This window comes from Dipodomys merriami, unplaced genomic scaffold, assembly GCF_024711535.1.
Source record: "Dipodomys merriami isolate MVZ:Mamm:240054 unplaced genomic scaffold, mDipMer1.0.p SCAF_15, whole genome shotgun sequence".
Lineage (NCBI taxonomy): Eukaryota > Metazoa > Chordata > Mammalia > Rodentia > Heteromyidae > Dipodomys > Dipodomys merriami.
Window position 1 is genome coordinate 7,905,248 of NW_027202826.1, and position 24,265 is coordinate 7,929,512.

Sequence of the window (24,265 nt, forward strand, 5' to 3'; positions counted from 1 at the left end):
CATACCTGAGCAAAGCAATACATAACTATCAACCCAAGGTATGTGGAAAGCTGAGGCTAGCCCATAAACAGAGTGAAACACTAGATGGATCATGATGCATCATCCCAGCAACAACGGGAACCCTAGAATTGTTGGATCATGGTCAAGACAAACGCTCAGGCAGAAATTGAGACCTATCTCAAAATAATTAGTGAGCTGAGCACTGGTGGCTCACACCTATAATCCTAGCTTACTCAGGAGGCTAAAAAATGAGAATTACAGCTCAAAGTCAAGGCTGGGCAGAAAAGGCTGCTAGACTTATTTCTAATTAACTACCTAAAAACCACAAGTGGAGCTGTGGCTCAAAGTGGCAGAGCACTTGAGTAAAAAAGTTCAGACCCAGTTTTAGCACGTGCTCATGCACGCGCACATGCATACATACATACACATATACACATACACACACACACGCACACGCGCGCGCGCTCATAAAAATGTTGGATGTTGGCAAGGGTGTTGAGAAATGGAACTTTTGAACTGCAGGTGAGAATGTAGATTGTATGGTCATTGTGGAAAACACTAAATTGGGCAGGCCCAGGGAAGCAGGACCACAAGAGGGTCTAAGGAAATTAAAATTAAAACAAGCTAACCTAGACATATCTTTGGGGCATATGTCCAAGACATCTGCACTCCCATGCTCATTAATCCAAACATCCACAATATCCAACATTTCACATATCCACTTGTCTACTGATAAATGTGTAACGAAACTCATTTATCTAGACAATGAAATATTTTCAGCCTTTAGAAAGGGTGCTGGCAACTCAAGTATGCAAAGTCCAAGAAAATATGTGAAAGAAGACAGTGGTAGGCCGGGGGGGGAGGGGGGAAGGAGAAGGATTGGGATTGGGGGGGAGGGGGAGGGGGGAGGCTGGGAAGGGATGTGAAGGGTAAACAAAGGAGGAGGCTGCAATGCTTGGTAAGAAATGTACGCATTATCCTGCCCATGAAATTGTAACTCTGTACAGTATGTTCACAAAATAAAATAAAATTAAAAAAAAAGAATATTAGCTAAAAAAAAAAAAAAAGAAGACAGTGATAGGGATGGAATGGGGAGATGTAGGTCTCAGGACACAAAGCTAAATGAGGATTTATATGTTCAGTATGAGGACAATAAAATTTTATGTGGCAGTCATATTGAGATTAGAGCTGGTATCCTGTACTTCAGTATACTTCAGTATTAACAACCCTTTTACTATACCATAACATGTTACAGATCTTTATTACACACAATGGATTTTTTTTAATGCTGGTTTGTTTAATAACAGAAATAATGAAACCAGGCAATTCAGAGCAAAGCAGCAGCTTTTTGGAATACTTAAAAAGAACATAAAGGGGGCTGGGAAGGTGGTTCAGTGGTAGAGTGCTTCTCCGGCATGCATGAAGCCCTGGGTTTGATTCCTCAGTACCACATAAACAGAAAAAGCTGGAAGTGACACTGTCTCAAGAGCAAAACAACCTCAGAAAGTACTCAGACCTCGAATTCAAGCCCCAGGACTGGCCAAAAAAAAAAGGAACACAGGAGTTGCTGGGCGCTGGTAATCATGCCCCAGTACTAATACAAATAAAACACACAAAGTATCAAAGTGATCTTCCTATTAATCTCCACATTCCACAAGTCTGTAAAATATAGGATAATTTTATTTCTTACTGTACATTCAAATCAAAACTTTGGAAAGAACCAGCTTAGCATTAAACCATTTTATTTATATCAGCTTTTAAATGGTTCTTTTCTTAAGTCAGTCAGGAAATAATGCCTCCTGCAGCTGACTTTCTCACTCCTTTACTCTTCTATACAGTGAGTATATAGAATAAACTTGCTATTTAAAAACCTTGTGTCTTCAGTAAACATTTCACATTTTCCTTACTATTACAGTAAGGCTCTGAAAATGTGTGTATGTGTGCGCACGTGCACATGCTGGTCCTGGGATTTGAACGCAGGGCCTGGATGATGTTCCTGAGTTGCTCAAAGCTAATACTCTACCACTTGAGCAACAGCTCCACATCCAGCTGTTTTGGTGCTTAACTGAAGAGTTTCATGGACTTTCCTGCTGAAACTGGCTTCAAACGTTGATCCTTAGATCTCAGCCTCCTGAGTGGCTAGAATTAAAGGCGTGTGCCACCAGCACCCATTTTATGATTACAATCCCATTAATTCGGATAGGAATTTTGTACTAGATGCTCTGAACAGTTTTCGTTAGAAAACTGCTTTCATTTCTTTACTGTGATGCTGACACTGCTTTTGTGGTGCTGAACGCTGAGAACGAGTTCCTCTCCCATCTCCACCTGGATGGGATTATCTAGAACAACTGCAGCTTGTTTCCAGTGTGAGGCTTCACTTGAAGTGTCCAATTTCACCTCTTCATCAAGGTACATATGAAACCAAAATGGAATAGCAGTCACTTGTCCTGATCTACAGATGTGTACCTACAGAAAGCAAGAAATCACAAAAATCTCACCAGTGAAAATTGATTAAGTCTTCTTTCTCTTTTTAGTTAATTTTAAATACTGAAATTTAATAATATACTGAGTCACCCAAATAAAAGATTAGCCTATTTTGCTCACCATATTTGCTCAAATTAATTTTTGAATGTTTTTCAGAAGACTTAAATCTTCAAAAGCAGCAAGTAGAACATACAAATATTACCTAGTTTAATTAAGTATCATCCTGAATCTGAAAAGTGGTAACTACATGCTGAGCTTACCTTCACTTCTCTGCTGGAGGTGTTCAAATAAGGAGTCATCAAATCTAGTCTTAAGAGTTCCACTGGCTTGCTTAAAGGTAAACAGGGCAATGATGATAGGTCCAAAAACACACGTATAGGCACCTATGGAAAGGGTATTTTTTTTCATTTTTTATCATCCTTTTTGTGGTTAATGTCCATTAAGTATTTGATTTGTACTTGACCCAATGACTGGATGCTTTTTATAATATAACTACTTCATTTATATTACCACACCAGAGGCATAAAGATTTCCATTATTCCAGTTTTACAAGAATAATCCAAAGTTTAGTCAGTTTAAAAAATTTGCTTTTACTTCTAAAAGCAAATTAAGCTTTTGCTTAACCAAACAGCTCTTAAAGTCTAGGATTTATGAGTTAAAAACAAGTATAGGATTACATGTTTTAAGTTTCTTGACAAAAAAATAAAATTCAACCAAATGGAAACCTGGAAAATAGTTTATTTCTAGAAATAAATAGTTTATTTCTAGAAATAGTTTATTTCTCAATCTTGGATGTAAATTTAAATCATTCAGGAGCTTCTAAAAGGCCTATTCTCTTTGGCCATCATCTATATCAATCTGGAGTCTGGCTCTAGGTATCTGTAGTTGTCAAAGTCCTTAGATGTCTCCAGAATACAAAAGGAAACCCCACTGCCATTACATATTCTAGAGATCTTAGTTTTAAAGAACTCTTGCTATTAATACTTTCCACTGGGGCTGGGATGTAGCTCAGTGGCAAAACACTTGCCTAGCAAGTGCAACATCCTGGATTCGATCTCCAGTACCAAGAAAAAAAAGACCAAAAAAAAAAAAAAAAGTTAAAAAAAATACCTTCCATTCTCTCCCTTTAAAATCCAGAGGAAAATGCTGCTTAAAGCTGCTTTCTGCTAGGCACTGGTAATTCACACCTGCAATCCCAGCTACTCAGGAGGCTGAGATCTGAGGATCACAATTTGAAAAGCCAGCCCGGGCAGGAAAGTCCATGGGACTCCAATTAACCACCAAAAAAGCCAAGGAAGTAGAGCTGTGCTCAAGTGGTAGAGCACTAGCCTTGAGTAAAAAGCTCAAGGACAGCACCCATGCCTTGAGTTTAAGCCCCAGGACTGGCACCCAAAAAACAAAAACAAAACAAACAAAAACAACAATAAAAGCTGCTTTCATTTCTATAAAACCTTCATGGAGATACAAAGCCCCCTCCCCTCTCTCTCCGTCTCTCCCTCTCTCCCTTTCCCTTTCCCCCTCTCTCTCATTCCAACAGCACCCAACCTTCCTTTCCATCACTGACAGAAATCCTACACCATTTCTTTTCTAGATGCTCACCTGAAACTGGTTGATAAAAGGTGCTATATTTAACCCAAGTGTACGATCTGTTCCCTGAACAGCGCTCTCTTCTAGCAGTGTTTGTGACTCCACAAGCATCCCAAACATCAGCATATACTGAGGAAAGATTTTGCCTCCAGACTGCAGTAAACACCTAAGGACGGGTAAATATGTTAAAATGTTTTTCAATCCTCTATGTTTTGTAGATCTCGATAACTAAAAGCCATGAATTACTGAGCTACAGTTTATATACAGTCTAATGGACTGTGTTATTATTGACTACAAGTTCAGAATGGTAAACTACTGAAAATAATTCCCAGTAAATCAAACTTAAGAGTGATAACTGACCTAACGAGAAAAAAGTAATTATGTAACTGTAACCCACCCCCACCCTGTTCATTGCCTTTACATTAAATATCTATTTAAAAAAGAGAGAGAAAAAGAGTAAAGAGAGAAAGCCAAAGAAAGGAAGAAAGAAAGGGAGGAAGGGAAGGAGGAAGAAAGGGAGGGAAGGAGGAAGGAAGAAGGGAGAGAAAGGGAGAAAGAAAAAGGAACGAAGGAAGGAATGAAGAAAGATAAAGATAAGCCGGGCACCCGGTGGCTCATGCCTGTAATCCTAGCTACTCAGGAGGCTGAGATCTGAGGATCGCGGTTCAAAGCCAGCCCGGGCAGGAGAGACGGTGAGACTCCTATCTCCAATAAACCACTAGAAAACCGGAAGTGGCACTGTAGCTCAAGTGGTAAAACGCTAGCCTAGAGCTGAAGAGCTGAGGGACAGCACCCAGGCCCAGAGTTCAAGCCCCACAACCGCCAAAAAAAAAAAGAGAAAAATAAGGAAGGAAGGCACAGAGAGAGAAAGAGAGGAAAAGCAAAATACTGTTTTTACTAGGTTTTGTCAAGTATCGTTTCAGTGAATAATTTCCTTATGCTATTACAATCTTTAATTCATGACACCACTTCTCTTTAGAAAACAACCTGTTCCTATAGTTCAAAACTGAAGATATGTACACATCTATTTTTCTTAAATCTCAGATTGCAAATGTTGACTACTGCCTTGTTTGCAGGGCTGAGAAGTACAACTGAAGGACTTCAAATCTTAGCTAAATTTTTCCTTAGAATTAAACAATCTACACTGAAGGAGAAATGCCTTTAAAAAGAGACATAATACATTACAAAATGTGTTATAAAACAACCCAAGAGGATAGGGAATTATTCCCAAAATGCCATCAAATGAGTGCTGCATTTTTCTAACATTACAGTTAAAAAATGTGATTTCTCTGTATTTATACTGAATGTCTTACTATTTTCAAGATATCATTAAACTCCATCTATGAAACATAGGCTGCCTAAATCCAAAATAGGTCTTTTTCTTGACATCTACAGTGCACAAATTCCTTTAGCAGGAAAAGTACTAATAACAGGTATACAAAGAGAAAGGCATGAAGTCACAAGTACCAAAAAGCAATACTTAAGGAACAATGATCCATTCTCATTTTTGCAGCCATGCCATTCAAGAAAAGAACTGACCTGAAGAATGAGCTGAACAAAACATTGAAATTTATATCTACTCTGTGTTTTACCTGGATATTGCAGCTTTTTCCATTATTTCCTGTTGAATAAGTCCAGACGGTTCAATGGCATCCAGTATGATTATGCTCCACAACTTGTCTGACTCCGGCCTCTGCAGCACCGCAGACTCATCCTCCACATGCCTCAGCCAAAACTCCAGTGTTTCCTTAGGAAAGTGATTGGCTTCAGATATGAGGTCAAGAGCAGTACGATGCTGGTCTTTTTCCACAGAACTGTAAGGTTTAACCTGCCCAAGTGTGCCGGCGATTATAGGCAGGACAGAGAAGCCTTCAGACACATCTAACACATAGAAAGGTTCAGGAATGTCCTGTGCAGTGTAACTCTGTCCAGTTCCACAGTGTACCTCATTATCCTGACACTGAGTATCCATAGCCTGGCACAGCTTCTCTGGGGCCAAAGAAGATAACACTCTCTTCATTGCCATCTTAAAGCCTTCGTGATATGAAGTGTTGTTGAGCAAAGCAATTTCGGTGGATTCCAATATACACATTTGCTCTACACAATCTGGTTTACTGGTCTGAAGATTAGCCAGGGCACTACAGAGTTCAGCCTCATTCCCGAAAGAGAGCAAGTCTTTATTCCTGGTAAAACTTTTTACAACTTCCATCTCATGGTCCAAAGCCAAGACATTGATTCTCAAGTAACAATCCTGACAAGATGCTTCCATTGTAATATGATCACCAGGCTTTACCCAGTAGTCTTCATTAGTAAAAAAAAGAAAGAGTTTTTAAAAAGCAATTGATTAATATGGAGCACTTTAACTCAGAGGAACACACACACACACACACACACACACACACACACACACGTATCTCACATCTATCCCCCTATTTAAAACACTTAAGGAAGGATTTACATTTACACATTTAATGTATATAAAAATAGGGAAATCCCATCAGCTTAACTTAGGGAAAAACTAAACTTTGAAGATTCTATAATTTGTAGTACTATGGAGAGATTCAAGAGCTCCACATCCCATTATTGGATCCTAATTGTATCACCATTATGTTCGTGTGTGCCCACACACACTAGGGCCTTGAAGTCAGGGCCTGGTGCTGTCCCTGAGTTTTTGCTCAAGGCTAGTACTCTACTACTTGAGCCACAACTCCACTTCTGGCTTTTTTGGGTAGTTAACTAGAAATAAAAAAGTCTCATAGACTTTCTGGCCCAAGCTGGCTTTGAACCTCAATCCTTAGATCTCAAGCCTCCTGAGTAGCTAGGATTACACATACAAGCTACCAGCACCTGGAAGTCATTTGCTTTTTAAAATTATAATTTATATATGTCATCATGTCCCCAAATTGATGAGAGTAGGAGAGATAATAGAGGACTTGAGGTACTCTATCATCTTTGGCAATGAAGTTATCAAAAATAAAGATAATGCCGGAGCAGGTGACTCATGCCTACTCAGGAGGTTGACATCTGAGGATCACAGTTCAAAGCCAGCCCGGGCAGGAAAGTCCGTGAGACTCTTTTCTCCAATTAACCACCAGAAAACCAGAAGTGGTGCTGTGGCTCAAGTGGTAGAGTGCTTGCCTTGAGCTGAATAGATGAGGGACAGTGCCTAGGCCCACAGTTCAAGCCCCACAACCACCACCACCACCAAGAACAACAACAACAACACAACAACAATAATAATAAAGATAGAAGCTGGGTGCTGGCAGCTCACATGTGTAATCCTAGCTACTTAGGAGGTTGAGATCTGAGGCTCATGGTTTGAAAGCAGTCTAGACAAGAAAGGCCATGAGGATCTTATCTTCAGTTAACCACCAGAAAACCAGAAGTGGCATGGTGGCTCAAAGTGGTAGAATGCTAGCCTCAAAAAAATAAAGAACATTGGGGCTGGGAAGGTGGCTCAGTGGTAGAGCGCTTGCCTTGCATGCAAGAGGACCTGGGTTGGATTCCTCAGTACCAAATAAGCAAAAAGAGAAAAAAAAGCTAGAAGTGGCACTGTGGCTCAAGTGGTAGAGTGCTAGCCTTGAGCTGAAGGGCTGAGGGACAGCGCCCAGGCCCAGAGTTCAGGCCCCACAACCGGACCCCCCGAAAATTAATTAATTAATTAATTAAAGGGGCTGGGAAGGTGGCTCAGTGGTAGAGCGCTCTTGCATGCATGAGGCCCTGGGTTCGATTCCTCAGCACCACATAAGCAAAAAGAAAAAAGCCGGAAGTGGCGCTGTGGCTCAAGTGGTAGAGTGCTAGCCTTGAGCCGAAGAGCTGAGGGACAGCGCCCAGGCCCAGAGTTCAAGTCCACGACCGGCAAAAAAACAAAAACAAAAATTTCTTCTAAGCAGGGCACTAGTGGCTCATATTTGTAATCCTTGCTACTCAGGAGGCTGAGATCTGAGTGGTGGAGCACTAGCCTTGATCAAAAAAGCTCAGGGTCAGCACCCAGGTCCTGAGTTCAAGCCCCATGACTGACCTTAAAAAAAAATTCTTCTAGACAGAAAATACCTTTGATAAAGATTTTCCCTACGGAAGTTCATGGATCCCCAAACACAAACTGCAAAATTCTGTGCTACAAGTGTTGTACTTTTATGACCTAGTGCTCCACAAATTCCATCCGTTGGGTTCTCTAATGGGTAATATACCTACAATTAAAACAATACTTTGCCAACATTTTCCATCAAAAACTAGACCAGCATTTCTTTTGTCTACTATTAACTAGAAAACCACTTAATGGTAAGTATTTCTGAGGATATACAGCAGAGTTCTGTTTTAAATCTCTCTGCTTAATTATATGTATTAGCTACTTAAATTTACTTCTGAAAAAGGAAAATAAAATCTGAATGACTACCTAATCTCTCTCGATGGAAAACTTTGTATCCAAAGTCATTTTTCCCCATTTTAGTGCACGAAAGTACCAATGGGAAAAAAAATCAAAACAAAAATAAAAATGAGACGCACCTACCTGCAAGGTCCTGCACAGGGTACACAGCCTGCTCCCAACAAGTTTCCTCGCCAGGACTTGTGGACAGACTGTACTCCTCATCAAGCTGGAGCACAAACCAAACCACAATGGCATCTAGTGTGCCTTCTTTAATAACAGGAATGCTAATTTGGCCAGGTGTTTTAGTTGTAAGATTTTTTAATTCCTAGAAAAGCAACAGTAGGATTTAGTACACTAGAATGTATATTGTCTCAGTATCACTACTCCATCCCTCAGCTTTTCAGGCCTGCCCTTGGGAAATGAGCATCTTAGTGCTTCAAGTTACTTACAGCACATTACATGAGAAGTTGTGACCGATTACATTGGAGTACTATGCAATTACTAAAAAGTTACTGATGCAGAGAAAAAACTATGATGCTATGATGTACTGTTGGATGACAAAGGCAAGTAGCAAACCAATATAAATTACATATGTATGTGTGTGTGTGGGGGGGGAGAGATTGGGAGGGCTTTGATTAAGTGATAGTTTAGGCAACAAGTTTATCTCAACCAATAAAAAAGCTAGGCATCCTGGTGCACATCACCCCAGCTACATAAGAGGATCACAGTTCCAAGCCAGTCTAGACATTTGCAGAGCCTTTTCAAAAACTAAAGGAAAAAAAAGGCTAGGGAGTGGCTCAAGTGGTAGAGCACTTTTATACCAAGCCCAAAGTGTAGAGCTCAAACCCTAGTACTGGTCCCACAAAAGTGTGTGTGTATGTGTGTGTGTTCATACTCATAAAACAAAAAAACAAGTCTAGAAAGATACTTCAAAACTAGTATGGGGCAAAAAAGCTTAGAGGGGCTGGGAAGGTGGCTCAGTGGTAAGAGCGCTTGCCTTGCATGCTCGAGGCCCTGGGTTCGATTCCTCAGCACCACATAAGCAAACAGAAAAAAGCCGGAAGTGGCGCTGTGGCTCATAGTGGTAGAGCGCTAGCCTTGAGCTGAAGAGCTGAGGGACAGCGCCCAGGCCCAGAGTTCAGGCCCCACGACCGGACCCAAAAAAAAAATTAAAAAAAAAAAAAAAAAAAAAAAAAAAAGCTTAGAAACAAAGGGAAGAAAAATACTGGGCCTTTTCATTTCTATTTTTCTGTATTGCTGGAAAGTGCTATATAGAGAGCCATTACTGGCAAAGTTAAAATTTTCATAAGATATATGTGTAAACAAAAATTTTAATGCACTTCAAATATCAAAAAATGGCTAGGTGCTGGTATATAATCCTATAATCCTAGTTAATCAAGAGGCTGGAACCAGCCTCACTGCTTACTAACCTATAAGTAGAATTGCAAACTCCTAAGTCTGTCATATATATATATATATATATATATATATTTTTTTTTTTTTTTTTTTTTTTTTTTTGCTAGTTGTGGGGGCTGAACTCTGGGCCTGGGCGCTGTCCCTCAGCCCTACCACTTGAACCACAGCACTACTTCTGGCTTTTTTCTGCTTATGTGGTGCTGAGGAATCAAACCCAGGGCCTCATGCATGCAAGGCAAGCACTCTACTACTGAGCCAACTTCCCAGCCCCTGTCATATATTCTTATGGTCTTTCTTACCCAGACTGGTTTCAAGCCACGAACCTTTGATCTCAGCTTCTTGAGTAGTTAGGATTAGAGGTGTGAGCCATCAGTGCTCAGCTCATGTCCTTTATATCATTTTAAACAAAACATAAAATGTAATGCTTGAATAATCACATTTTTGTTTTTACCTGAAGATCATTAAAATCGACTTTCATAATTTCAAAGCACTCTGTCAAAGCCAAATATCCTCCAGAAATTCGACTCATTTTCTCAGTTGTATAAGGCTCAACTGTTTCTTCAGCATCGAGAGAAGAATAAGCTGGACTCTGAAATTTCACATTTGGTGGCAAATGGATACCAGCAACGTCTTTAACCACCACTCTGGTGAGAGATGCAGTTTATTAAAAAAAAAAAAAAAAAGGCAATGAATCAAGAAATATCACCTAATATTGAGTTCAGAACAAGATAAATGCAAATATAAGGTAGACCTTATGTGTCAAGGTCAAGGCTTCTTAAATATATATGTACAAGTATGTGCATGTTGGACAAAAGAAAAACCAGGCATGTGTGTGCACACACATGCATCTCATAATGGATCACTTGCACAAAATTCAAATGAGCACTTAATATGTGGACATCAGGAGAGCAGCTACTTTTGAGGGAGTGAGAGCCCTGGTAATACAAAAGGGCTTCTTCCTGGGTACTTTCTAGTATGGTAGTTCTGATCCTCAGTCAGAGCAGTGGTTACCAAAGTGTATCCACTTAATGAAATTAATCAAATTATAAATTTCTGACTTATGAATTTGTGGTAAAAATGGCGTCACTCGTAAAATTTACACTGACAACAGAAACACTTCATGACACTTTAGCTACACTCTTATGTAAAAAGAAACATTCCAAACCTCAAAAGCGTTTCAGGTTTTTAAAATTCAAATAAACTTTTTGAAATTATTATACGCAAAAAAATGAGTTATCAGCTGGCCATTGATGGTTCATGCCTGTAATCCTAGCTTCTCCAGAGGCTGGAATCTGAGGACTGCAGTTTGAAGCCAGCCAGGGCAGTCCATGAGACTCTCAACTCCAATTAACCACCCAAAAGCCAAAGGGGAGTTGTGGCTCAATTGGTAAAGTACTAGCCTTGAGCAAAAAAGCTTAGGGACAGCACCAAGACCCCGAGTTCAAGCCCCAGGACACACACACACACACACACACACACACACACACACGTATGTATATTTATGTATACATATATATACACATATTTATCAAAATATGTGGCAGATAAGTTCCTTTTAGATTATAAAATACAGTAACATAAAAATATTGTCAAAACATCATAGCAAATAAAAATTGAACATCATCTTCACAGTACTCCTGATTTCTTCACAATTAAACACTTAATGTGTATCTTTGCACACCATTTAAAAAAAATTGTATATAATATGAATATATATTATATAATCTATATTCCTCTGCTCCTAACTTTCTAATTTTGAAAATCATCCAAGTTCATACAAGTTTCCAGAACAATATAAAAAACTCCCACAAGCTTTAAAGTGTTTTGCTACATTTATCGTGCTCTCTATTTTTTTCTGTGCCCTTTGAACCCATTTCTGAGTCCATCTAAACTTCAATAGACATTTCAATATATATTTATTACAAAAAAATTAAAATTTCTTAATCCTAGTACTGTTATTTAAGTATTTTCCAAACAGCAAGTGGTATTCTTTATTTTGTTAACTGTCTCTTTAACCTCCTTCAATCTGGAACAATTCCTGTTTCCTTTGCTTTCTCAACATTGACATTTTTGAAGGTAGACTGGTCCAACTTGGGTTTGCACATGTTTTCCTTGCAACTAGGTACTTCTTTTACACTCTGTATGCAATACCATCTAAATGCTGACTGGTGATATTAACTTTAGCCTCTTGGTAAAGATGTTATGTGGTTTCATCTCTGCACAATTAACAATTTTCCTTTTAAAATAAGTACTTTGTGTATTATTCTGTATAAGTACATAAACAGCCAAATTGCCCTGAGTATCCATCATGATTCTTGCCTGCATCTTTATATGACAATTGCAAATAGTCATTCTGCACCATTTATATTATTCTATATTAATTGGGGAGTAAGTCTCAGGAACTTTCCTACCTGGAATAGCTTTGAACCATATACTCAGATTTCAGCCTCCTAAGTAGTTAGGATTATAGGTGTGAGCCACTGGCACCCAGCCACCTGTCTAGAACTCAGACTCTTATTTAAGGGTTTAATTCTTAAGTAATAGTCTTTATGTTGGCTCTTAAATTTTCCTATATTTGGCTAATGGAGGCAAGCCACATAAGAGCCAGCCATATATAATTTCACATATAATTTCAGCATTCAGAGGCTGAAACAGGAAAATCACAAGTTTAAGGCCAGCAAATAGATTTTGTGCACCAAATATTCATTGAAGTACGGTATTATTTTGTCTTGTTAGGTATGCCAGGCTGGCCTCAAATTCACTATGTAGCCCACTTTGCCCTTTTAATAAAGATCTTCCTCTCACTTGAGTGCTGAAATTATAAAGGTATTATTACCATACATACCAGCAGAAAAAGAATAATACTAAAATTATTATTTCTAAACATTTACTATTTAGTCACTTACCTATGGTGTCTTCTTATCTCTGCACATTCTACTGCTAATCCATATATAGTAGCATTTGCTGGTATAACTTTCCCATATTTTTCACAATTACCATTTTCACCTTTGGTCTGAAAATAGAGTAATAAAAACCTATTACATAAGCAAAAATACACATAGGATAAGCTATAAAAATTCACCAGAACATTAGAAAGACAAGTAGGTTAAAGAAGTTTTCTCTTTAAAAGTATTCTCATTGCTATGTATGTATATATTAATTTTACAACATAATTACAAAGGAGGGAGGGACAGACTGAGAGATAGAAGTCTACATAAGAAATGAAATTTAGAGTATAACTTTGAGAATCCAAAATCATCATTACTTTTTTTTCTTGGGGGGGGGGGGGGGCGGGGCAGGTCCATTCATGGGGCCTGAACTTTGGTCCTGGGCGCTGTCCCTCAGCTCTTCAGCTCAAGGCTAGCTCTCTACCACTTGAGCCACAGCGCCACTTCCGGCTTTTTTCTTTTTGCTTATGTGGTGCTGAAGAATCGAACCCAGGGCCTCAGGCATGCAAGGCAAGCGCTCTACCACTGAGCCACCTTCCCAGCCCCATCATTACTTTCTTAAAAAAGAAATTGCTGAAAGTGATGCTGTGGCTCAAGTGGTAGAGCACTAGCCTTGAGCTCAAAAAGCTCAGGAACAGCACACAGGCCCTGAGTCTAAACCCCAGGACCAGCAAAAATAAATAAATAAATAAATACATAAATACATAAATAAGTTGCTGCTATTCTTTCAACTTTTAACTTATTTTAAATTCTTCTCATTTTTATAATAACTTTTCATTACATGCTAAAATCATTTTATATTATATATCTATGACTTGTGGTCTATAGCAGAAAATTTCTATGTAAAATATAATAGTCCTATTTAATCAGCAACTATACCAACTATACCAAGCCAGTGTTACTCTACTTCCTTTTGATGATTTTCCTAAGTTCCAAGCAGTGAGGAGTGTGAAACTAAAAGCACTTCCCTCTATAACCATACTCAAGAACTCCATGGTCAGTCCCTCCACAATTCCTCATCTGAGCACACAGATGAACAGATGAACATATCCCTTCATGGCTCTCCTTTCAACTACCCAGTATATACCTGACAATGGGAAATACATTTCCTATTGCTTTGTAAATACTTTGGGGGCCCAATAAGTCTCTAATGAATCTGAAAACAATAAGTTATTCATCAAATTTAAGTGTTTTTGTGTTGCTTACCTTTGGTGGCAAAAGTAAATGCTCCCATGCATGAATTAAACTCTCCACAATTCCTTCTCCAAATAAACCTGCATCGACAGTTTCTGTTACAACTAGGGAAACTCTATAGAATGATTTTTTAAAGATATATGTAAGTAAAATGACATGCTATTTATATAAAGATGTCAAAGCTGACAGTTTTTATAGAAACAGTCCACAAGTAAAACACAGTTCATTTCAGTATTCCTCTGAATCTTGAGGAACTGTACTCTAAAGTTCCTCTGACTCCTGTTCTCCACTGTACACTGATTCCTTCCCCTTCTTGGAGTACGGAGAATAACATCCTCACTCTTCTTCCACTACCTAAAGTGCTAAGAGGCACTCATTCCCATTACCTTTCTCAGTCCCTGTCCTTAATGACAAACACTTATTTCTAATTATATGCTTTTATTTCTAAAATATGCTCTAATAAGCTGTCTTTTTCATAAAAGTCTTTGCCCATAATATTCCTACCTTTCAAAAACTCAATCTTTATCATCTATGATATTGTATTATTCAAGTTTTCCTCTTAAATGTTCATTGTGCCTCTTCTGTCACTTTTCTAAAGTCTCCACAAAGCTATTCTGAGTTTGAGCGGGCTCAGAATATCCATTCTTTCTAGAAAGTTATACTTACAAACATACCAAAATAATTCTTCTCTTCTAAACACCTTTAGCCTTACTGCCAGTATCATTCATTTTGTACTTTGAAGATAGACAAGTTTCATGGATATTCTTCATCTTCCTATCTAGATCTTAAGTGTCTTGAAGGCAAGAAAGAATTTTCCTGAGTGTCTAAACCAAATATTATACATAGTAAAATAATTAATATTCATAATGGCATGTATTTAGAATATTTATGGTGTCTCAGATCATCTAGTCCAACATCTGAAAGTCTAGAGACCTGTTTAAGGTCAAAATGAATAACAAGCTGAATTAAAATTTGTATACACTGATTAAAATATAATACATCTTACTACAACTTTATGAGAAAAATACAAATTGAATTAAAGTATCCATGGGCTGAATTGTGTGCATCTACTCCTCAACTCTTAGGTTAAAACTCTAAACTCTAATATGACAGTATTTAGAAAAAGAGTTTAGAAGCTTATAAATGTTTTTTAAAAAAAGGTCTTCAGAGCCGGGCGCTGGTGGCTCACGCCTGTAATCCTAGCTACTCAGGAGGCTGAGATCTGAGGATCGCCAGCCCAGGCAGGAGAGACCGTGAGACTCCTATCTCCAATAAATCACCAGAAAACCGGAAGTGGGGCTGTAGCTCAAGTGGTAGAGCGCTCGCCTTGAGCTGAAGAGCTGAGGGACAGCGCCCAGGCCCAGAGTTCAAGCCCCACGACCGACAAAAAAAAAAAAAAAGGGTCTTCAGGGGCTGAGAAGGTGGCTCAGTGGTAGAGTGCTTGCCTTGCATGCATGAGGCCCTGGGTTCAATTCCTCAGCACCACATAAAGCAGAAAAAGCCAGTAGTGGCACTGTGGCTCAAGTGGTAGGGCACTCACCTTGAGCTGAAGAGCTGAAGAGCTGAGGAACAGTGCCCAGGCCCAGAGTTCAGGCCCCACAACTGATTTAAAAAAAAATAAAAGGTCTTCAGAGTAGGATCCTAATGTAATATATATTAGTATCCTTATAAAAGGAGAGAACTCAGAGACCATTCACACATAGGAGAAAAACCTGGTAAAGACAGACTGAAGGTGATCATCTTCAAGGTAAGACCTCTCATTTTAAAAAATACACATCTCTTACTTAAGCTATATAGACTGTGGTATTGTGTTAAGGCAACCAGAACACAACACAATTAGCACAACACCACAATTCAGGACAGTGTTTTTTGCTGTTTGTTTTTTTTCTTTTTTTGGGGGGTCTGGTCATGGGGCCTGAACTCTGGGCCTGGGCACTGTCCCCCAGCTCTTCAGCTCAAGGCTAGCGCTCTATCACTTGAGTCACAGCGCCACTTCCGGCTTTTTTCTTTTTGCTTACGTGGTGCTGAGGAATCGAACCCAGGGCCTCATGCATGCAAGGCAAGCGCTCTACCAATGAGCCACCTTCCCAGTCCCTGGGACAGTGGTTTTTAAAAATATTTTTGTTGTTGTTTTCCCATAAAAATGATATGTGTATGCCTCAGCAATTTAATTATAGTTCTCTAATGGGAAGAACAAATGCAGAGACCATTGAAAAGTGTATGTATATACAGCATTATTATATAAAAATAGAGTCCAAAATAACTTTTTTCAATATCAACTGAATTTAAGTACCATAGGGAAACACAACCCAAGAGTCTATAAAACAAGTATTTTATTTTAAAAAGTTCCTAAAATGATGTTGTCAGACCAGATGATCTTGAAATCCTTTCTAGTTCTAAAATCCCATGACTATTATGATATATATCACAGTGAGGTAACATACAAAAAACAAGAGCTACAAGATTATATCCAAAGTATTTAATGGGCAGAGGCCAAAAATCATTAACAAGTGACACTGTCAAAACTTTCATTTTAAACAAGGGCAGCATTAACACAAAGTGTGTTAAGTCCATTATTTTAGTTCCGTTCATGTTTGGGGGAATGAGTTATTGGGCTTTTTGATTTAGGGTTTTGAACTCAAGACCTTGTTCTTGTGAGACAAAGACTCTACCACTCAAGTAACATTCCTAGTCCTTTTTTGTCTTATTTATTGGATAAGGTCTTTTTTTCCTAGGGCTAGCATCAGAATTCAATCCTCCTACTTATGCCTTTTCCACTTAATATGAACTACCATACAGGGCTTTTAGTTGAGATGGGGTCTTGATAACCTCTGTCCGGGCACCAGCGTGGAGCTGTAATCCTCTCCACTTCTCAAGTGACTGGAATTACAGGTATGTAGCACCACACTGAACTTATTTTTAAAGTTAATGATCACAAATTAAAACATTGAAATCTAAAGTTTATTAAATCCCTTGCCACAGATTTTTCCCAAGATCTTAATTTTTTTTGTTACCACTTACATGATGCTAATAGGCAAATCTGTCTTTTATTAAACTATCTTTACAAACTAAGGGTGTTGGTATTTTTGGTAGGACTAGATGCTAGAAATGTATCTTAATTCTTACCAAAAAAATAGTGACTTGTAAATAAGAAAATTTATAATACCTTTCAGGAATATGTTTTGGAATTTCTAGGTCAAGTGACTTCATGTGTAAAAGTTTTATCCCCGTGTCCATCTTGTTTGCAGATACAACATCACGAGCAAGTTCATACATGGTCTTGGATAACTCACACGCATACACTGACAGTGCCCCAGCATTTTTAGCAAACATACTATGAAAGAGAAAAGGACTCCATCAAAATGTTAATAGACTTGTAAAGCTAGAAATAGGAGGTTTTATTCTTTAATCATTACTCATTCTGTAATCTCAGAACTGAAAAAGAAAAAGAATATTCTTGTTCAGAAAAAAAATCACTCAATATGCATGTAGCACACTTTTACGAAGACAGATGAGAAGACTGCCAAGAGGCTTTCTAGCATCTACCACCACAATGCTAATACAAAAAAATTCTCTTAAGAAAAACTCAAAAATTCAGTAATACAAATTTTGCATAGCAGTCTTCTCTAATTCTTAACAAAATTAGTGAAAAACAAGTGCTACTTTAAAATTCCAATGTTACATTTTTGGTATCTGGAATAAGCTTCAATTTACATTAATACAGGTGAAAATGTAATCAGCAATTACAACAAACCTTAATATTCCAGTTCCTGCTCCAATGTCTAAAACACTTTTGGACCCCGAACAGACAGCCTTTTGGATTGCTGCATTGTAGGCAAGATTCCTTCTGGTGTCATTAAGCATAATAAAGTGCCAGCGCTCAACCAACCAATTTGCAACACGATAAAAATTCTCCTTTGCATCATTGAATTCAGGGTTTAACTTTACTGCTTTATGAAAATATCCAGCTGCTTCATCTCTAAATCCCATTCTAGAACAACAAAAAGAAAAGTTAAAGACAAAACACATTCAACTATATGTGAGAATCCCTTATTAACATTCATATCCAAAAGAATATAGGATATGTCCTTTGGAAAGCTTTTTGTGACCATTACAAAATGCCAGGTTAAGCTGGGTACCAGTGGTTCGTGTCTGTAATCCTAACTACACGGGAGGCCAAGATACGAGGATCGTGGCTCAAACATGCCCAGGCAAGAAAGTCCATGAGACTCTTACCTCCAATAAACTACTCAGAAAAAGCTGGAAGTGGCAATGTGTCCCAATTGGTACAGTGCTAGCTTTGAGCCAAAAAAGCTCAGGAGCAGTTCCAGGCCCTGAATTCAAACCCCCAGGACTGGCAGAAAAAGAAAAGGAGGGGAGGGGAGGGAAGGGGAGGGGAGAGGAGAGGGAAAAGAAAAGGGCAAGGCAAGGGCAAGGGCAGGGAAGTGAGGGGGTGGGAGTGAACAAAATTATCAAGCCACCTAGAACAGTGCCTCTCTAATTTGTCCTTTCTTGAAATTGGTTGTTTGCTGGCCAATAAAATTACACAATGTGATAGCATGCAGCTCATATATCATCAGATTTTAGCAGTACCAAAGTAGTCCATACTCTGCACATGAAAGCTCTCTGCCCACATGTGTGTATTTACAACAATGTCAAGTTGCTACATAGATTTCTAAACAGTTATATTCTGAGACTCAACATGGTGTCAATGAGTTAAAAAAAAAACACCTTTTCATCTAATTATTCATTTAAATACATTTGTTTAAATCTGATAATACTGGATTAATAAAAGGTTATAAAGTTGAAATACTCAAGATACTTCACAAATAAATGTCCAGAGAGAAAGCTATATTTTCTCTCCTAGAACAGTGATTTATTTTTATTTTTATTTTTTGTCAGTCATGGGGCTTGAACTCTGGGCTTGTTTGTTTTTTTGTTTTCGGTCCAGTCATGGGGCCTGAACTCTGGGCCTGGGCACTGTCCCTCAGCTCTTCAGCTCAAGGCTAGCGCTCTACCACTTGAGTCACAGCGCCACTTCCGGCTTTTTTCTTTTTGCTTATGTGGTGCTGAGGAATCGAACTCAGGGCCTCAGGCATGCAAGGCAAGCGCTCTACCACTGAGCCACCTTCCCAGCCCCTGAACTCTGGGCTTGGGCGCTGTCCCTGCACTCTTCAGCTCAAGACAAACGCACGACCTCTTGAGCCACAGCACCACTTCCAGTTTTCTAGTAGTTTTATTGGAGATTAGAGTCTCACGGACTTTTCTGCCCAGTCTGGCTTTGAACCGTGATCCTCAGATCTCAGTCTCCTGAGTAGCTAAGATTATAGGCATTAGCCACCAGTGCCTGGCAACAGCATTTTTTTTTAACAGACCATTTTTTATTACAAAAAGTATAAAAAAAAAAAAACCAACACTGGCATAGATAATAAAGGTAAGGGCAAGTGATTATGTAGTAAATGATATAATACAACTACTATGATATTTCAGATTATCTACTATTCCTGTTTTTTCCTTGTTACTAGCATATCCTTCATTACATCAACTACCTATTAATACTTCACATTAAAGCTTCCCTATATCGGGCTGGGAAGGTAGCTCAGCGGTAGAGTGCATGCCTTGCAAGCATGAGGCCCTGGGTTCGATTCCTCAGCACCACATAAACAGAAAAAGCCGGAAGTGGCGCTGTGGCTCCAGTGGTAGAGCGCTAGCCTTGAGCTAAAGAGCTGAGGGACAGTGCCCAGGCCCAGAGTTAATGCCCATGACCAGCAAAAAAAAAAAAAAAAAAAAAAAAAGCTTCCCTATATCAAATTACTTAAATTGTCAGGCATGGTGGTACATATGTATAGTCTCAGCTACTCAGTAGGATAATATAGGACTCGCTTGAGCCTGTGAGTTCTAGACTAGCCTGCAACCAAGAAGACCAGTGAAGCTCCATCTTAAACAAGGCAAATTACTGTATAATTTATCACTTACTCCAAATACAGAACAATACTTAGCAAGTAATACAGAAATTAGTACAAACCTGAAGAGATGTTCCCCCATACTATTACAAATCACTTCATCATCAGGAAATAGTTCCAAGGCCTGTTCATAACAACTGAGTAAGTCTTGTATTCGATTGAGTGCATCAAGTTCTTCTGCCCATTTGAACAATGTATACTGAAAAGTTTCCTTTACAAACAAGAAAAAAAGTCAATAAAGAGAGACCCAGAGTTCAAGCCTCACAACTGACCAAAAAAAAAAACTCACTGAACAGTTCTGGAAAATGAATTTTACCACCTATTATATTACAATAATATGCAGAATTAGACAGGCTGAGCATTCTAACTCTTTGCATGCTTATCTGCCATATCAGAAAATCTCTTGATGTTCTCCTATTTCTTTTTTCTAGATCAGTTTTTCTGGAGTTTCTCCTTGACCCTCTTCTTCTCTTTTCTTACTCATTGCCAATGCATTAACCTTCTCCCCTATTTGTAAATGATGCTACATCATTTACAATTCAGTCCTTGATTTTCTGACTCATAAATACAGCTTCCTACTAGTAATTACAACCAAACAAGCATTTCTTCACATGTGGCTCTTTTCTAATATTTTCTCAGCATTCAGTGTTAACCTAGGCTAAATCAAAATGATGAGCAACATAAATTCTGTTCCTTTTTTCAAGAGATAAAGAGGGAAGAGGAGGAAATGATAGTTTTGCAAAAAAATAGAACCCTACTGAATACCACATAGGGCATCTGCCAAATGAATACAATTTTTATGCATGTGTTTTTATCCACTACTGAGGACTAGATCCCAGGGTCTCACCTCACACATTTTGCAAGTGTCAGACATTTTCTTTTTGTTTTTTTGTTTTTGTCTGTCATGGAGCTTGAACTCTGGGCTTGGGCGCTGTCCCTCAGCTTTTCAGCTCAAGGTGAGCGCTCTACCGCTTGAGCTACAGCGCCACTTCCGGTTTTCTAGTGGTTTATTGGAGATAAGAGTCTCACCAACTTTCCTGCCCAGGCTAGCTTTGAACCCCGATCATCAGATCTCAGCCTCCTAAGTAGCTAGGATTAAAGGCGTGAGCTACTGGCGCCTGGCTCTTTTCTTTCTTTTTGTTTTTTTAACCATGCCCACCTGGCTTGTTTATTAGAGAAAGGGATGTGGACTAACAATGTAAAGACATCTGGGATGGTTTAAATACACTAAATATAGGGCTGGGAATGTGGCTCAGTGGTAGAGTGCTTGCCTAGCATGCATGAAGCACTGGGTTCAATTCCTCAGTACCACATAAACAGAAAAAGCCAAAGTGTTGCTGTGGCTCAAGTGGTAGAGTGCTAGCCTTGAGCAAAAGAAGCTCAGGGACAGTGCCCAGGCACTGAGTTCAAGCCCCAGGACTGGCAAAAAAAAAAAAAAAAAAAAAAAACCCACAAGAACAAAAAACACTTAAGTATCTTTAAGAGACATACTGTCCCTGGTTACAATACAGGAAACTAGGAAACACAGAGCTGTAAGAACACTTAGATGGACCACTACTCTGCTGCTGCCTACATAGAGAAAGAAAAGGATCACACAACATCTCCTCCTCCTGAATGGAACAGGACAGCTGGTCCTGAAATTTAAGTGAACTACAAAAGTCTAGATGCTACTGACATCTAGTGGGTAGGACTGAGATGCTCCGTGCTCTCCTTCCCCACTATAAGGAATTATTTTTACCTAGAATGTCATTAGTATTAAGGGTGAGAAACCCTGGACAAAATGAAGCGGCAGCAACTGAAGTTACATTCTAAAACTACTTGGAGGAAAAAAAAAAAGGGGGGGGGGACGGACGTGTTTCAACAGAATAACTTGCAAATCATCAATAACTGAAGCCAAAGATGAAGTTCAAGGCACTGTATTCCACGACAGTGACCCACAACCATTCCTTTCACATACAGCAAATATAAATGCAGGGGTCTCCCAAAACAAGGGTACTGAAATTACACGTAAGTGAGAAAGAGGCTATTGGTGCCCCCCCCCTCATTGTGCAATCCGTCGATCTTCGGGATTTTAACTAAGGAAATGTGGCGACAGAGACGTGACATCTAATTTTTCCCAAATAAAACAAACACCTGTGTTGAGGCAGATCGAATCCCCCAAATGGGAAGCGCACTGAGGCGTGACCCAGGGCAGCCCACGAGAAGCGGGCGAGGGACAGTGAATATTACGGACCCCCCGTTCTGCTGGGCTTGGGGGTGTGGGCGTTTGGGGCGCCTTCCCTCCAGGACCCGCGGCGGCGCCCGCAGGCCGGGGCGGGGCCTCACCTTCACGCCGTCTTTCAGCTCCGGGGCCAGGCTGAGCACCAGCAGGTAGTGAGCGTAGGCCGTGCCGAAGTCCCGGGCGCCCAGACAGTGCTCGGCGCTCTGCAGGGACCGCGACACCAGCTCGTCCCGGCCCGCAGCAATGGCGGCGCCCCGGCGGGGCCTGGACCGAGGCCGCGAGTTCGGCATGGCCAAGTCACGGCTGGCAGGAGCTCAGAGGGAAACGAAAAAAAACGCCTCGATGTTACATTCCCGGGCCGGCCGGACTCAAGGAAGGAAAGTTCTGGATGGACGACAGGTGAGCGCGCCCGCCGGCCGTCCACCACAGGCCCCGCCCTCTCCTCCACCGGAAGACGGCGTTCTCCGCCCAACTGCAGACTGGGTTGGACGGCGCGCGCGGTGATGACGTCAGCGCGTACGACGCGAGCGGTCCTGGCGCATGCGTGGATGCGGGCGGAACGTCTTCCTCCCTCGAACGTGGACGGCTGCTTGGTCGCTCTCTGCTTGCTTCCCGGACTGTGTGGTGGCGGTGTGAGGCCCCCGTGGCGCAGACGCAGAGCGTGGCGCTGCACACTCCTGTAGCGACTGGCTGCCAGACGTTTGGGGACGCTGCTTGAGGTGTTTGGGGGTCGCTGTGTACCGGATTCGACGCGTCACGAGCCCTGGAGGGCTGGGAAGGTGGCTCAGTGGTAGAGCGCTTGCCTCGCATGCATGAGGCCCTGGGTTCGATTCCTCAGCACCACACATACAGAAAAAGCCGGAAGTGATGCTGTGGCTCAAGTGGTAGAGCACTAGCAGAAGAAGTTCAGGGACAGCGCCCAGGCCCCGAGTTCAAGCCCCAGACTGGCAAAAAAAAAAAGTACCTTAGGTTTGCTCTAGAATGTACTTTTACCGGCACTGTTTGTCTTAAGTCTTTGTCCCAGAATCCTCTGAGGCGAACCTTTGGGTTGCATTCATTTGGAGGGGGCCAGGTGTGGGAGGGAGGGGTGCCCAAGTTCACTGGCCTCGGTGTGGCTGCGGCTGCCTGACCAGAACCCTGTTAGGTTAGTGCGGAGTGAGTGGTGCCACTTAGCCCTAAGCGACGGGGACAAGCAACGAAGGAGTGCGGGATGAGCTCACCGGGTCTCTACCAGAGAACGCCACCGGAATTAACTCACTCGTAGAAGTGAGTTTTTGGACCCCAGACCCGAAGTCCAGGAGTCCCCGCTAAAGAACCCAATTTTAAAGTAGGCAAAGGGAGCTGTGCACAGTGGCTCACACCTGTAATCTTGGCCACTTATGAGGATCTGAGGATCACGATTCAAAACCAGCCAGGGCAGGAAGTCATTAGACTCTTATCTCCAATTAACCACCAAAAAGCCAGAGCTGTGGCTCAAGTGGTACTGTGTCAGCCTTGAGAAAAACTCAGAGCACTGAGTTCAAGCCCCAGTACACACACACACACACACAAAACCAGAGGTACCTTTTAGGAGTAGAGCACTTTCCAAACATGTGGAGGTCCTGGATTTCAATCCCTAGTATGAGAGAGATGGAGAGATTTTTCACTTAAAAGATAGGAAACTTATTTGGAAATAAATTGCTAGAGACAGGCGAAAATGTTAACATGAGACGATTAGAAAAAATTGAGTGGAAAAGAGAAAGTGGGAAAGGATGACAACTTACAGGGAAAGTGACAATACTGAAAATCACAAATAGCAACTCAGATCTCAGATATTAGGACTAAAAATACAGAATTGGAAGTCTTCAAATACAGAGTTGATCACTGAAGCAATGAATGAGTTTTCCACAGAAAAAACAAAAGAATGTTAATGCCAAAGGAATTTCAGTAACTCACCGACATTTTCCAACATATTAAATGAGGGAATGAGGAATATGCATGACTCTTACCAAATGTGTGATTTGCCCTATTGTTCCTTTTTTGTAAAATGGGAGAACAAAAGGACCTTCATGGTGTTGTTGGGAGGATTTCATGCATACAATGT

The 24,265-nt window shown here is 40.4% G+C and overlaps 1 protein-coding gene across 1 annotated transcript; it reads right to left on the reverse strand.

Annotated features, from left to right (window-relative positions):
- Nucleotides 1-1,658: 1,658 nt before the first annotated feature.
- Prmt9 (protein arginine methyltransferase 9) lies at nucleotides 1,659-22,619 on the reverse strand. Its single transcript, XM_070022175.1, has 12 exons — nucleotides 22,287-22,619; nucleotides 20,024-20,172; nucleotides 17,753-17,989; nucleotides 17,165-17,332; nucleotides 14,011-14,113; nucleotides 12,763-12,869; nucleotides 10,308-10,500; nucleotides 8,582-8,765; nucleotides 5,664-6,372; nucleotides 4,084-4,237; nucleotides 2,745-2,867; nucleotides 1,659-2,466 (listed from the first exon to the last, which is right to left on the reverse strand). The coding sequence occupies exons 1-12, from the start codon at nucleotides 22,470-22,472 to the stop codon at nucleotides 2,251-2,253; spliced, it is 2,529 nt and encodes an 842-aa protein (XP_069878276.1). The 5' UTR covers nucleotides 22,473-22,619; the 3' UTR covers nucleotides 1,659-2,250.
- Between the last annotated feature and the right edge of the window lie 1,646 nt (nucleotides 22,620-24,265).